Consider the following 16683-nt stretch of genomic DNA (forward strand, 5'->3'; position numbering starts at 1 on the left):
CAGAAAAAACAGATAAGAAAAATACTTTTTCATAAAAGATTACATTAGTCTGTTGAGATCATTTCCACATGCAGCTGCTACAGCTGACAACTAACAAACTACAAATGGGTTAGGCTGTTCATATTGTTATTCAGTTCTGTAATTATTAATTTCAAGACTTACTAGAGTTTTGGAAAAATAGCATTTTCTTATTTGGGGACTTATAATCATCTTAAAATATTCAAGACCTGGATGAAACTTATTTGGGTATACAACTGACCTGTTCTTGTGGAACTTCTGAAGATTTTTACCTATTTGTTGAGGCATCTTTTTGCCCCTAGAGTGGGTGAGCCTCGAGTCTAGCCGCGAGGACCACTTTCTACAAACCTATCAAAGTTCCCAAGACTTTTATCTAAGAGGGTCATTCATTGACTCTGGCTGTTCACAGTAGCAACAGGTCTGGATCCTGTGCACAGGTCTTGCTATAGAGAACCACATGACAAAAAGCACTGGGTCCTTCTTCTTTAGGTTCCTATAGTGGGAGATGCCAATTCCTTTAAGCACATATTAATCAACAAAGAAATTGGCCAGTGGCATGAAAGGAATCTGGGAGTAAGAAAGTAGTATCCCCAGGTCACTCTGAGAACCTCCCTGCAGCCCTAGCCTAACCTGGTATAGGAATAAAGCTCTCAGTCCCCAGTGCATTCAATTCATCTTCTTCCAGCAAACTGCTCACTTAAGAGCCCAGCCCCAGCTGCTTACAGGTGCCCCCCGTTACCCAGGCTGGTATTTTGACACACAGTCTGTAGTTCAGGGAGAGTTGGTTACCCTTGACTCACATAAACAAATCATTGAGAAACTACCCAGTTGGTGCAGATAGCTTTTAAATTTGATTACTTCGCATGAAGTTTCAAAATTTCTTGTAAATCCCCTATGGAGTTGTACGTTTTGTATTTGAGGGGAAAGGGGATGTTTCTGTGTTTCTTGGGAGAAGATAATTTGTATGGAGAAGCAGATTCAAGATTAAAAAGACATTTCAGTTTTTTTGTAACTCACTGTATCTGCCAAGTGCTGGTAACTATGAAATGAAATTAAAATGATCCTGTAAAAAATTTGATTTTTACTGAGAAAAATTTGTTGTGTCCTTCTGGGGACATTAAATTCTCCTGGAATAGCACCACTGACTCTACAAGTGCTACAGCTCTCAGCTTCTTCCTTTGGGGATGTAGTCCATGGACTAAAATATATTGGGATACTACAGTTTGAATCACTGTGTGAATTCATATGATTACTGTGAAAGCATGAAGTTACAGGTTTCTGGAAGGAAAATGGGGTGGACAGTGTTTGAGATTAAGACTTTCTAAAGGAAGATTAATGTAGATTAAGATTCACTTAGATTCACTTAGTGACTAAAGGTGAAAGAGATCAAAATGTCAGGAGCAGATTTACAAATTTTCAAAATTTAAGTCACACTTACACCTCTGTAATGTACCAGAAACTGAGAGGATAAGTTCTCCACGATAGCATTTGAGGGCAATATTGCATATCAGACAGAAAAACTGATCCAGATTAATTAGTAGGTAGGACTGTACATATCACCACAGTAGCTATCAAGTGGGGTATAGAGATAACATAATGATGGTTTGGGGAGGCAATTCCATTTTTCTATGCATACATATTTGTGAAATTTGGAACAGATGTTTTTACAGTGTTCAATATCTTTTAACAGAGGAAGAGGCAAGTATATGAATCAAACCTGATAAACAATGGCTTGCAACTAGAAGCGACGAGGTCGGTGAGTGCTGTTCTCTGTGTGAATGGCTGTTTTGAGAGCAGAGCTGCCCCTCTGGGATTAAGGAAACTGGAGATATAAATTCACTGTAAGATTTCTCTCCCCTCAAGAATAATAGGCCCACCTTTCTTCTGTTAGCAGCGTCTTGTGATCTGACACAAAATTTTTCAACTTATGTCTGCTCCTTTATATGCCTTCATCTGCCTGAGTGTTTCCTCATGTCAGCACTTTTATGGAAGCCAATGATATATTTGCTGGAATGGACAATGAATGCAACTTTGACTAGATCACCTATGAGTTGTAAAGAGAAAGAAAATTCTACATAGTTCAAGAATTGTTAAGATGAGAAATTGTTTGCTTACATACTTCTTTTCAATATTCTTTCATCTCAGGTTTTGGATGAGAAACTTATTTTTGTGAAAGTGCATGCACCTTGGGAAGTGCTGTGCACGTACGCTGAGGTTATGCACATCAAAATGCCCCTGCAACACAATGACCTGAAAACCCGAGCCTCAGCTTTCAGCTGGTTCAGTAGCCTCTTCAGGGTGGACGAAAATATCATCAAACCTGAGCAAGAGTTTTTCACTGCCCCTTTTCAAAAGGAACATTTTTCCAACTTCTATATCCAAGACAAAGACACATTTTTCAATCCTGCAACAAGAAGCCGAATTGTAAGTCCAAGGAGTATTTCTAGCATTTACCCATAAAAAGAAGCTATTCTTTTTGTCAAATCAATGTAATTACCTTCATTAAAACATCCTAAAAAATTAAAAATGTTTGAGATGCAGTAGTCCTGTGTGATTTATGAAATAGTCTGGGCAATCCAGAAGGAAAACTTTACTTACATTTATCCTATTTCTCTTTCTGGATTTTAAAACAGGATTTTAATGGTTTGTACAGCCTTTGCAATTAATTTTATCTACACTGCTTAGCCTTTCTTTACTTGATTGCATGTTGAGACACATATAGCTGCATATGATTTCATTCAGGTTGCAAGGACACAAAAATATTTTTTTAAATTTCAGGTTCATTTTATCCTGTCTCGTGTGGAGTATGCAACAAAAAATAATGTGAAAAAGTTTGGCATTAACAAATTACTGGACACTGGGATCTACAAAGCAGCATTTCCTCTTCATGATGTAAGTCCAGTGCTTATAACTAAAATGTACTTTGAAATAGAGATCTGAACTATATCTAGATATATATATCCTCTAGGTATGTCAAAGGATAGAAGCACTATTCATTGCCTTTTTCCTGGACTGATATTATATCTACATAGAAGAATAGGATGTGGTTGTGCTAAAGAGATTTTCTTCCAAAGCACTGTTGGTTAAAAATGTATTTCTGTAGATGAAAAACAATATATTTCACTTGAGAGTTCTTAAACTTGTAATTTCTGGGAGAGGTGTTTCAGTGAAGTACCTGGACTGAGAGAGTTCCTATGACACACTGCATTATCAGTCCTAAATCAATGTTTCGTTAGTATGCAATTTTCCAATACTAAAATTCCTATCAACAATGTTGATAAAGATGTAGACTACAAATCTCATTTTAGGATGTGTGAAAGTCTTGCACAGTGGTTCCCAAACACTGCAGCATTCATGCATGAGACTCAGGTTTCTACAGGAAGATTCTGCCCAGCCAGTCCAATGCCTCACAGGTGTCATCAGAATCTTGCAGAAAAAAGCTTCACTGGTTTCAGTTTCACCTCGCAATAATAACAAATCCAGCTTTTGCAGCTACCCTTCTGAAGCTTTTTAAATTATATAATTTCAAAATTTGACTGAATTTTTTTTTGTATACCAAGGCTAGCAATAGCACAAAAAAAATCAGATTACATAATATTTGACAAAGAAAAAGCTCCATGTGAGGCTGTGATTGCAAAGTGAGCAAAGACTGAGGGCTGATTTTCTGTATTCTATCTATTGCATAACCACAACATCCCAACTTGTCCCCCTCAGAGCCACCATTCTGTGTCCAAGGTGTGTTCTGTCGAGGAGATATTGAGATCATGGGAGGTCAGGAATGATAACTACTTCAGCTGCATGGACTTGGCTTAAAATATTTAGGAGGCCTCCAAAGTTTTCAAAGAAATTTTTAAGGCAGAATCAAGACAAGCCATGTTTCTTGTAAGTAATCAAAGCTTTACAGAATAGAATCCATATAATTTGTGACTAGCCATTTTTAAGGTTTCCTTTTAAAGATTTAAAACCTGCCTTGCAGGCTATTTCTATCATGGCATGGGGAATTTGGACTCAGTTTGACTAGTAATTAATGACTGTCTTCTTATACAGTTGAAATTATACATAACAGCTATACTGAAAATGAAAAGTAGCCAATAGATTTCTACAAACATTACTCATGTTGTTACATCACAGATATAGAATGGGAAATGTCTCAAACAAAACAGGTTTTATTGAAATAGCTTTTTTTATAACCTACTAAGAAATACAAATATTATCTCCATGTGAACTCTCTTTTAAATTTAAAACAGAGACTAGAGGCCCTAGTTTTTTCCAGTCTTTCCTGCCTATATTCTAGTACAGTATTATTTTGAAGCAAAGCATCTGTAGCATGTTAAAACTACTTAAAATTCATTTTAGTTCAGTCCTGTTTTCTAATTAGAATGGATCCTTTTTTATTTTCTATTCCTAAGTGCCAAGATGCTGACATGTGCTTAGATTAAGTTCATGATGAGTCCTTGCTATTTTCAGCTCACATATGTATAGCATTTACTTTAGCATTCAGTGCCTTTCTGACAATCTCCTATCCTCAATCCTGGTGTGCTCTCAAAGCTGCTGCTCCTTTTCCTAGCTTGCAGTAAGACTATCTAAAAGCTCCTCCAGACTCTAGTTTGTGGCATAGAGATTGTCTGTGGAGACGAGAGATGAGCTGCACTCCTTAGATTTTGGTGCTATCTTCTCATACTTGTTCTCTTTTGCAGTCAAGTTTTAGGCACCTGTCCACTGATCCCAACTGCCCAAGTGAACGATATCTCCTCTACAGAGAATGGGCTCATCCTAAAAACATTTTCAAACTGCAACCCCTGGATTTCATCAGGTTGGTGTAACTGGCATTGGACTAATGCAGGGAGAATGAGAAATCTAAATAATAGGTCTGGTTTTGGGGAAGTCAAAGAGGCACAGGTCAGTTCTGAGGGAAGATACATACACCGAGATCAGCTCATGCACAGGAGCATAAGTTGAGATTCATTATGAGCTGATTTATGAAAAGGCAACCACTTAAAATTTTTCTTTGCGGGGCATGATCTTTCTTTTCCTTTTTTTCTATTCTATCCTTTTACAAAAGCATGCAATACTACTGCAATCCCAAAGTTGAAACCAGAGGACTATTACAATATGGGTTGGCACAAAATGTGTGAAATTTGAAGAGCCATTTGAAACAGAAATGCAAATTTACTTGTGTTTCAGGAAAAAAAAAAAAAAAAAACACACACACCTTTCTCCTCCACAGGAAATACTATGGAGAGAAAATTGGCATCTACTTTGCTTGGCTGGGCTTTTACACAAATATGTTGACTGTGGCTGCGGTTGTAGGAGTTGGCTGTTTTCTATATGGATGCCTGAAAAAGGACAACTGCACATGGAGGTATCTGATCAGGCCTGGTTTAATATCACGTACAATTTTGATCAGTCCTGTACACAGGGGGACAGTACCAGGTTTGCAAGACACTGCCTAATGAAGGAGGCAAAATTAAAGGGCCCAAGAACAACTGCCATGGTGTATTTAAAGGCAAAGGCATAAAATGTTAGATAAATAATGGATATCCATGGACCATTACAGTAATAGATGTCTGTGAGTTTGCTATTTCATAATTTTATTTATATTTTGCATGAGGTTCACCATACCTAGTGTAGAAACACAAAGAAAAGAGTGTCAATCAGAAGTCAATACAAATTGCCATAATATATCATTTTCACTGTGGTAATCCTTACCCAAAGACTTTAAAAATTTCTTTCCTCTAATTTGTGAAAATATAAGAAGAGCAACAGCACAGGGGTCTTCAGCTGCTCAGGATACCTTGGAAGGCAATGCATAGCCATGGCACAGATTCTCTCATCAGAACATAATAAAATTCAATTATGGCCAAATGACCCAGGGGAAAAAAAAAAATAATGGCATTGTGTCAAAGTACCATCCAGTTGTATAACCCCTCCTGGAAGGGTGTTAACGTTCCATGCTGAAGGGCTGTTCCACAGCTCCACTCCTGTGCCCAGTTTATACCCATAACTTTTTTGCCAGAATTATAGTTCAGTTAAACAGCTCAGCTCCCTCCCTGGTGTTTACCCCCGTGATGTACAGGTAAGAAGTACTTATGTTACCTTCCAGCCTCCACCATGCTGGGTTAGTATGTGTGAGATGGTGGCTCCTTTGCCATCTCTTAGGATTCAGATTTGCGAATTCATGAGTCCTTGCAGCAGCTCCCCTCTGCACAATTTCCAGTCTGTTCCTGTTTAGAAGACCACAGGGACTAGGAAGTCCTTTGGGCTCTGCAGCTATTCCTTGTTGTGCTTGGTCGTGCTGGTCTTCCTTCTCCCTTCAGACTTGCTACAATAGCATGTGTGAGCACGCGGCTGTGGGTTTCCTACCGAAGACCGTGAGGTCTTTTAAGAGCTGTTTTATTTTTAGTGTAGGCAGTTTTGAGAATTACCACCATGTACAAGGGATGGAAATTATTTTCTTCATGTGTCATCCATTTTTGAGATGAGGACTATGAATGGAAATGGGGATATGTTGCCAGAGCATGGGGTGGGGGTGGAATTCTTGAGTGCAGATCACTCACTGGTAAATTATTCTTTAATTCCCTGAGATTATTGTACTGTATTCATGTGTGAAAAAGGACAAAATAATTTAGTGCTGGTGAGTGACTGACTAGTTTTGTTTTTAGCCAAGAAGTATGTGACCCAAATATAGGAGGTAATATCATAATGTGCCCTCAGTGTGATGAAGTATGTACCTACTGGAACCTCACCATCACTTGTGAATCATCCAAGGTAACTACATTTACAGCTTTTAGATACACTTTTGAATTTTAGCTGCACTTTCTCTAGTACTACATATAAAACAATGTTCATCCTCCATTAGCGTTCTGCAGAAGTGCTAAAGATGTGCAAATAGTTGCTCCTTTTGATACAGCACCTCAACTTCAAAAAGTAAAACCAACAACATTAATTGCTCCAATTTGATCTAAGATGAAAAATTTAGTCCTTTTTATTTCACATTACTGCTGATATTTGATAGGAGAATAAAATGTTATTTCAATTGAAAATTGGTTTCATTTGGGAGTACTTCTTTTTGAGGGAAGGAAAGATTCAGTTAAAGCCTTGATTCAGTAACTCTGAATCAATTTTTCTAAGGAAACATTTAAAGCTTGCTTTGACATTTCTAATTTCTACCTCCTCCCTGCATGAAGAAGTTATCTGGATCTATGCCTTGAATTTGATCCTTGTTGCCAAGGAGAAGATGGGTACAAGGAGAAGCTGGTGGCTATGACAGGAGCTGTCACACAGCCATGTCCTGTTGTCTGCTCTTTATTCCTGTCAAAAGGAACCTCACTTTCTTTCCCCATTTTTTCCCATTACCTTGTTTCACTAAGCTAACATTAGCCTTTCATCATTCCTCTCCATAGATTCAGTCCCAAAACTGCAATTTTTCAGCTATTAATCAGAAATATTTTGCCGGACATTAATGTGTTGCATCAGCACACTTACATGGTAAAAGAAATAAGATTGCAGGGAAAAGGCTATAATGGAAAAAAAAAAAAAAGGAAAAAAAAAAAAAAAAGGAGATAGTGACCACAGAGGTATTTCATCAGAGTGTGGTTTTACTAACTAACTTATTTGTTATCCTACTTATGAGAACCAGATGTGCCCATGGCCTTAGTGGTTGTACTAAAAATCCATAATTCTACCCTGAGATCCCAGACCAGAAGTTCTGTTCTTCCTCTTAGCAAGATGGAAGGAAGTTTGATAGCACACCATGTTACTATACCTCATAATGCATATATGGCTTTTATTTTTAATTCTGAACTTCGCATTTAATTTCCTTGATTTACTGGAGAGTGGTGTGCGTGGACAGAAATTGAGGAAGCACTATCCACAAGGGTTATTTATGACACAAAAACTGAAAATCAACATTTTCAGTAAGCAGCTACTGAGTTCTGTTCTGGGTTGGTGTAGAAGAATAAAACTGGTCAGTTATATTTTAAGACATTTTTTCTTTTCCACTTTTCCAGAAACTCTGTATATTTGATAGCTATGGAACACTGGTATTTGCAGTATTTATGGGAATATGGGGTAAGTCAATTTCAACAACTGTGGTTTGTTATCTAATTTTGGCCAAACCTCCAGCATCAGCCAAGAAAACATGGGTAAATTTGCACTGACTTCATCTGCTAGCATTTAGGAATTCACTGGAAAGTAGTTCAATAGAAAACAAGCACATTCACAGGAACTCACCATAAGCAAACAAAAAATTGTAGTCTTAAAAATTAGTCTTCAGTATCTGTCCTGTTTTGGTGACTTGAAGAAAAGTCTGAGGGAGATGGTTAAGACTGCCACATGTTCATCCAGCAGGAGTCAGCCACATGCTTAAGTATATCTGTCAGAGGAGCTGGGTTTTTTTCCCAAAGATTTGTGGAGATGCTTGTGCTATTAACAGCTATGTAACTGCACAATGCAATTTTAAAATAATAATTTGTTACATTTCCCAGGAATTTTTTTCCTTCTGTCTTTATTTAAGAAGCTGATTGTAAAAAGTGTAGTAGGTTGCAAGCACTTGGTTTATCTTTTAGCAGAGAAAATGTATATGAAGCTAGGATGTTTCCCACACGTGAAAACACTTGGTGCTATATTCAAGGGATTAGGCAAGGTTTATTTTCCTAGAAACAATTTATTTTATTCATATTAGCAGCTTTGTTAATTGGCTTTTGTTGCAGTGTCTTATCCAGTAATTATGGAAGTTCCATGTTAGGTCTGCATACCCAGTGCTATAGAGAATGTATCTCATGTAATATTTTTAATTCCTATATAGGCTGATAAGAATGCAAAATTTGCTTTCTTTGTAAAACATACTGTATTTTTATATCCTTATAATGGTCTAAAGTGCTTCAAAATAACTCTTGCTTGTAAAGAAATGCAAGATGAAATCTATAACTTCAAAAAGAAGTTATTTTTCCAAAACATATGCTGAAATACCAGCAGGGAATTCACTAAATTAAAAGTTATGAGAAGTTTGATACTAATGTAATCTTCTCCCATCATGTCAAGAGTTAATTAATTGGCAATTTGGTTTTTAATTAAGATTGTGCTTCCTGTTTTGAAGAATGGTTTCAGGAGCAATAATTACAAAGTTAAGCTTCATGGTTATAGAAATAGCTGCAAGGTCTATTAGTATTCTTGTTGTAAGTCCACTATATAAAGAGGTGAATTATATTACAGAAATTCAACCAAAATTGTACTGAGTCCAAATGACCCCGATCCTGTTGTAATTCCAGCTGTAATTTTCATCTTGCTCTATTATATTTTAGACCCCCCTTGTCCAAAACAATTAAAATTAATACTAGACTCTTAGACATATTTTTGCATCATTATCATCAATACACTTCTAATAAGTGCATATTTTCTTGTGTGTATTCCTTCAAAAATCTTAAAGCACCATGAAACACCATGGGAATTTGGCCTCAGGAGTTAGCCCTTTTTTTACATTAATTCTCCCTTTGCTAGTAAAACTAGATTGGCAAAGGTCATGAACAAGAGGCAGCTTCCACTTCACTTGCTCCCATTCCTGGATCCCCTCCCTGAGCAAGGTCAGTAAAACCAAGAAATGTTCTCTAATGGAGGCACTTCTCATATCTTTGTGACACAGCTTCAGAGGCAGAATTCCTGAGCCAGCCTGAAGGGTAGTGTTGAGGGACACACAAAAGGGGACACCATTCAATATGACATGAAATGACTGCTTTGATCTCCTGATTCTGAAATGTCATTTGTTTCCACTGTTGAAACAATCTTGCTTCAAAATAAAAGGAAAATGGTAAATCTAGGAGGAGCTCCTTTCCTGCTCTGAAAGACACAGCACAGCTAATCGGGGGCTGGGAGGGTTGTCCCTGTGCTATGTGCCCTTCTGTCACAGCTAGCACACGAGGCTATCATCACAGGAGTCCCTGCACTTCTGGGCTCTCCAGCAGCTGAATTTGCAGCTGGAACAAATCAGTCTAGCCTGTAGATTCCTGTGATTTGGGCTGGGCAGCAATTAAAGGTTTATGGAAGACTAATCTCCTTGCTCTGCAGGAGAAAACAGATGACAGCCTCTGGTCCCCTGCTTGCAATGTTCTTGCTGCTTTTAAGTGTGAAGGAGTGCAGAAATCCTTGCAAAAGCAGCCCCCAAGTAATCAGGGGAGCAAGGTTTTCTGGAGTTTTGCATTTGCAGGTGCCAAGGTCATCTCATAGCTCAGCCCATGGAGTTTCCTGGCTTTTAAATGTTTCAGTTTGGGACTTTTCAACCACACCTGATTTTAGGCATAACCTTCAATGTTTGGACTTGTAACTGCATGCCGCTGAGGTTTCATCATCCAGAATGAGGGGCCAAACTATTGGAAAAAAAAAACCCAATTGTAGGGTTAATTACTCCCAGACAATGAGAGCAATGAGAGTGCAGTGATTGGATACTACTCCTCCTGGAAATAGTGCTGCAGAGCCACACCACTCATTTAATCTCAGACTGCACCCTCTTCAAGAATGAAGCATCCAGGTGTGTGCCAGGGAGCATGATACTGACACCCAGCATCCTGGGCTCCTCCCAGCCTTCCCATCTGGGTTTGTCATTGCCTCTGATGCCAGATCTGCCTGCATAATGTCTTGGGACAAGGTAATGAGTTTGTCTGGATTCATGTTTAATCATTACCTCTTAGGCATCTGTGTACCTGATCCCTCAGCATTTCCAGCTGGAGGAGCACAGTCCAGGGAAATGGCTGGCCCAGCCAGCACATACTGTACAAAAGAGCTGCAGTCTCTTCAGGTTTGTGTTAGCAGAGGAGAAAAGACAGCTGTTTTTAAGCAGATTGAAAAAACACTGTGTTTGTAGTCTGCAAATTGATAACTTGTCAACACAAAAATTGCAGTGTGAATGAGCATTAGCTCTTTCCTCTGACTTTTTTTAGCATACTGAGTTTAATTTTTCTAGAAGTCTGCACTTTCTAGCATTTTGTCTTCACCTATTCAATTTAGTTTCTTAAGTATCCATGTTAAACTTTTTCAAAGCAGTCTGTAATATAAAATCCAAAGTGATCATATTTTGGCCTTAGGCAGAAAGAAAATACATAGACAAAATATATACATTCTTTAGCATGTGCTTACACTACCATTTACCTTAGTTTTCTCATATTAAAGTACATATTCATCCAAAATCATAATTGCATAAAGAAGTAGATCCAGTTGTTTTTGCCATTGCATTAGCTAATAAAGGTTTTATTCCATGTCTGTGAAAAGCTGTATGGAATAGTGAGCCATGTGTTGTAGCCCAGAGGGGGCAAGCAGTATCCAGTACTCATGTGGTATTAGCAATAATTAGCAATTGTCTATCATTTGGATAGTTACTTTTTTTTTGGAGTTTTGGAAGCGACGGCAGGCTGAACTGGAGTATGAATGGGACACAGTTGAGTACTTGGAGCAAGAAGAGCAAGTTCGCCCAGAATACGAAGCTCGCTGCACTCATGTAGTGATGAATGAAATCACACAGGTAAGGAATATTGTGACAACTGGTGATGGTTACTGCTGTAGGAGACACATGTATGCTTACTGCTGTAGGCAGACACTGCTCTCATGCTGTGTGAGCAGGCACTATGAAAATGGTGAATCAGGACTGGAGCTTTATAAATCAGCAGTGCCTCAAATTGATAAGCTGGCCTGAAAACATTGACTTGATAAAGTACAGATGCAGGGAGAGGGAATTGATATCTAACTGAAAGCACTTTAAATTAGTTGCCTGTTTGAGGACATTGTGCTGCTGAGGTTCCTCTGTCTTAAATAAATAGAAGTAGGCATCATCCCCAGCTTAGAAGACTAAGTCTACTTTATTAAATCCCCCAAGAAATTTTTTATTGTTGCTGCCAGAGGCCAAGATCACAGAGCATTTGCTATCTTTTCCTAGGAATGCATCAGGAAAAAAAGGTGAATAGAAGGAAACAATGCATTATTATATGAGATGCCAGGAATGTTTTTTAACTGAAGATGTTTCTGTTTGAAACACCTGTAAATAGCTATTGTTGCTAAGTGCATATGGATGAAATTATTATTAATAACAACAAACTTGCAGATACAAGGATAAACCTCATTTCAATGACAGAGGATTCATATTTATGAGGATCTTAGCTTATATTTCTATTTATTATACATTTTAGTAGCTTTAGCGTCAGTGGCTTTACTCAAGTTCAGTTTAACTTTCTATTATTCTCTGTCAATAGATTACTCTGTCTTTTGTCTAATCATTTGCACTGCTTTCACATTCCATCCACATTATACTAATGTTTATTAGAGGGCACTTGAGAAGTTTCTAAATGAACTGCCATAGTTGAAACTATCCTATATAGATCTTATTTTTAATATCTTGTACTATCAAAAAACTCATCCTGTTTAAAAGCTTATAAGCCTATGCCACCTTGAATATGTAAAGTCTTAGCTAGAAAGTTCCTTTCAGACTGTTCAAAGAGTGAAGAATATGCTAAAGTATTTTATTTTGATCCTTAGAGATTCTTTAAAGACTCAGTGAATTTTCACAATACCACATTGTAAAAGTCATTTTCCGTGGCGAATCCATCCCATTGTTCATATGGAATGCATTGAGAAATACTGAGATCAAGGACCAAAATTTTAGTGCCTGCTAAATTTAGCCATTGAAGTTTGAAAGATAATGACCTTGGATGCCATGATCAGCCAAGAAGGATGGGTCCAGTCAAAAGGACTATGCACCCTGCAATCGCTGAAGTCAATAAGAGCTGAGGACCCTCTACTTCTATGGAAGTCATTTTTATCTTAGAAGGGGCAGAAAAAAAGATACCTCTAATCAGGCAAGACTTCTGAAGTCATTAATAAATGTTGGGTTTCTAGGAAACAAAACAAGGTACTTTTCCTTTTTTTCTGCCCTCAGTATAAGAGTTTAATTAGAGCATACAAAAAAAAATATGAAAGAAGATTTTGTGCTTTCTTGATCTGTTTTACAGCAAGAAGAATATGTGCCATACACTGCATGTGGGAAGTGTGTACGGATGACTTTCTGCACAAGTGCCATCTTCTTTTGGGTAAAGTTCTTCTCTTTTTCTTTCCCCTCATAAACTCACTTTTCAAGTAACTCTCTAAAAAATTATCCTCCTGAACTGAACAAAAAATGAGAATGGAACAGGTTCAGTTGGATTTCCATCTCATGCATAAATCAAGCCCATAAGATATGAACCCACATGGAGAAGGTAGCTGTGGTCACCCAGTAGTCATTAGCATACAGTATCAAAATATCCTGCAGCTGTGGCTTGTGAGTTGTGCTTGTGAAGGTAGTCCATTGGTTTATCCCTCATTATTTTAAGACAAATGCCTTTGCTTTTAGAGGAGCAGTAAGGGGAAGACTTTGGTTTATATGCTCTCCTCCCTTCTAGTTTCTGTCTGATTTGTTCCAGCTGTGCTCTTCCATATTGTGTCTCACAGTCCATGACCTCTTTCAGGTTTTGTGTTTCAGTGAACAGAGCAAAGCTGGGTGCTCTTTAGTCTTCCAGTGCTGCTACTTTAATTAAAACTAAACCTTGAAAGCAGTCCAGTCAGCCATGACACAGTATATAACACAATGAGCAGGTCCAGAGAGATTGCCTTGAAAAGCTCTGTGTTTTAGCATGCTGCAACTCCTCATCTGTAGCACAGATAGCAGCTGGAAAAGACCTCATTCTCAGTGATAGGATGAAGATAGGAGATAGAGTGGTGTCTGGCAGCTCAGGAAAGCCTCAGCATTGATACATTTGAAACACAAAGGAAAGAATATCAATTTAAACAGGCCAGACTTCATGTTGGAGAAAATAGATTTGTTCTGGGTTTGTCGCTTGTGTTACTGTGTGTGGGGTCAGGGAAGATAGTTCATGGCAATTTGCTGAGATGGTGAAAAAAATATACACAGCCTGTGGACTGTAAACTGAATAATAGTTAGAGAACTAGCAAAAAATAAAAGCAGGAAGAGAAGCAGAAAGAGGAGTTGGCAAGCAAGATGGGGTAGCTGGATCATTATTGCAATTCTTGTAGAGTATAGGACTTGGCTTAAATTTTTTCTATTCCTTTGAGGGGTCTGTAGTCTGTAATAGTATCATGTGGAAGAGAAGGTGCAGCCTCCTCCAAAATCAATATAGACACACTTGTACATTTGCCATCCTGCCAGTTGTCCAATACAAAGAGTTTTCTCCCATCACATGCCTCAGGGTGCAAGATTTGATTATACTTCTTGTTATATTGGCTTACATCAGTAAAAACCCTTGTTATTAGTCATTAAATAGACCATCTCTTTTCTCTCCTGCAGATTTACTATTCTACATGAAAAAAACGCTTCTTTTATGGATTCTCTATATATTGCTTTGTATCTTATTTGATCATCCTCTTGCAATGGAATGACAAACACAAAATTGCTTTCCTTTTGCCTATCATAAAAAGTGTTTTGAACTCACTTTTCCTAATGCCAGTGGTTGAACATGAACATCTTTCTTGCATTCCCTTTGGCAGATCCTTTTGATTATTGCTTCAGTTGTTGGAATCATTGTCTACAGGCTCTCAGTTTTCCTGGTGTTCTCTGCAAAGTTGTCACAGCACATCAGTGGAACAGAGGCGATAAGCAAGTACCTGACTCCGCAGATGGCCACGTCAGTAACAGCTTCCCTCATCAGCTTTGTTGTCATTATGATTCTCAACATCGTCTATGAAAAAGTGGCAATCCTGATCACTGACTTTGGTATGCTGCTGCTGTACCTCAGATGGAAACGCGGGGTAAAATAGATAGAAATATTAGCATTTATATGTATAGTAGGTATTACAGTAAATTAACACCTGTACCAAATCTTTCGGAATTTTCCCACAAAATCACACAATACCACCTAGAAATTTCCCAATATAGATTTTCTCAATATCAAAGAAATATGATATTCAGCTCTTTGTAAGCCTGAAAAGACCTTACATAGCCAGCATGAAAGATCAATTGTTTACAGTTTTGTGCTTGTGAAATATACAAAGAAAAAAAATTATTATAACAACCAAGCTTTATGAAAACAGATCAGTAAGGCATAACACATTCAATTATATTAGCTTTTGTTTGTGGGGAAAACAGCTATTTTCTCGTAAATAAGTGAACTAAGATCACCATTCCAAAGCTACATACCACTCTGATGTTGTTAAACAGATAAACAGTCACAAATAATATTATTCTCTATATCCAGGCCATCAACCTTAAAGTAGCTATTTTACTTTAGATGCATGAAGTAGCGTAGTGTTTTCACTTAGTACTGTTTCATCAGTTCAGAGTGTTACATTTGCATCTTCGTCGAGTCTGCTGCATTTGGATGCTTTTTCTTCCCCTGAGTTATTAGAAATTTTGCTCCTTCTCTTTCTTTATTGTCAGGGAACAAGTTCTTTTCTTTTTACAACCCATACAGTTTTAGAATTATATAAATGTTACAGTATACATGGGGATTAGGTACAATCTAAATGATAATGCTCTCAGTCATATAAGGGAATATGAGGCATACAAATACTTTGTAGCTGAGGCTTTAGAACAGCTTGTAGGTTACTTGCAGGTTGGGTTGGGGTTTTTTTCATTTATTTACTTTTCTTTCATTGCAGAACTTCCAAGGACACAGACTGATTATGAAAACAGTCTGACCACAAAGATGTTCTTGTTCCAGTTTGTCAACTACTATTCTTCATGCTTCTACATAGCCTTCTTTAAGGGTAAATTCGTAGGTCACCCTGGAAGTCCAGTTTATTGGCTAGGAAAATATCGCAATGAAGAGGTAGGAATGTAGAATGTATAATTAGTCTGGGTATTGTGCTGCAGTTAGGAGTGTCTAAAATAAAACATAATTGTACATATTTAACATTAGGGTTTAAAAGTTATTGCCTCTCAAGGTAATTACCTCCTTACTAGGTACTGCCTAGTAAGTACTAGGCATAAAAGAGCATGGCACAAGACCAATTTGTCTTAGAAATGTATTACACATATCCAGAAAAGTGTATTTTACCATGCTCCTACAATCTGTGACTGGGCACATAGAAAGGAGAGAATATCAGTAGAAGCATTCCTATTTGATAGCACAGAGCTGCATGACTTCACCTGGTATTTCACTCTTTCACTGGTATTCTGTCAACCCACCTTATGTGGCCTGGATTTGGCATTTGCATACCTTACTGGAAGGGTTTGCCTGGGCAGTCTTCTTCAATTGCTTCAGTAATGTTGTTATAATAAACCAGGAATGCATAATTTTAAATGCTTCATTCATGCCTGAAAAGTTACCAACTTCAAAATAATTTTCCTGTCTCTCCCAACATTCAGTGTGATCCAGGTGGATGTCTCCTCGAGCTCACAACCCAGCTTGCCATCATAGTGGGAGGGAAAGCTATCTGGAACAATATTCAAGAAATGCTTCTTCCGTAAGTTCAAACCATTATGTAATCTTCTCTTTCATTGCTGAAAAATACTGTTTTGCTTGATGTCTTCAGGCATTTGGTCACTCAGTTTTGTAAGTGCATATTGTATTCTGAAAGAATAAGACTTGTCCTCAGAGTCTTTTTTGGTCTGGTAGTCTGGGCTCCTGTCTCTGTTGTTTTAACTGATTTTAATTCTAATCAGAATTTCTTCCTTCCTTTGCAAGTCAAACTTGA

General features: G+C 37.8%; 1 protein-coding gene across 1 annotated transcript in view; it reads left to right on the top strand.

The window, feature by feature from the left end:
* Positions 1-16683, top strand: part of ANO6 (anoctamin 6) — a 69917-nt gene that overhangs the window by 41831 nt on the left and 11403 nt on the right. Inside the window, exons 4-15 of the mRNA XM_030263784.4 lie at positions 1709-1774; positions 2164-2442; positions 2797-2910; positions 4716-4831; positions 5246-5380; positions 6681-6786; positions 8028-8088; positions 11382-11527; positions 13008-13085; positions 14536-14761; positions 15646-15815; positions 16355-16452. Of these exons, the coding sequence (XP_030119644.4) occupies positions 1709-1774; positions 2164-2442; positions 2797-2910; positions 4716-4831; positions 5246-5380; positions 6681-6786; positions 8028-8088; positions 11382-11527; positions 13008-13085; positions 14536-14761; positions 15646-15815; positions 16355-16452 (1595 nt within the window). The remainder of the gene's footprint in view (positions 1-1708; positions 1775-2163; positions 2443-2796; positions 2911-4715; positions 4832-5245; positions 5381-6680; positions 6787-8027; positions 8089-11381; positions 11528-13007; positions 13086-14535; positions 14762-15645; positions 15816-16354; positions 16453-16683) is intronic.

Source organism: Taeniopygia guttata, chromosome 1A, assembly GCF_048771995.1.
Source record: "Taeniopygia guttata chromosome 1A, bTaeGut7.mat, whole genome shotgun sequence".
Lineage (NCBI taxonomy): Eukaryota > Metazoa > Chordata > Aves > Passeriformes > Estrildidae > Taeniopygia > Taeniopygia guttata.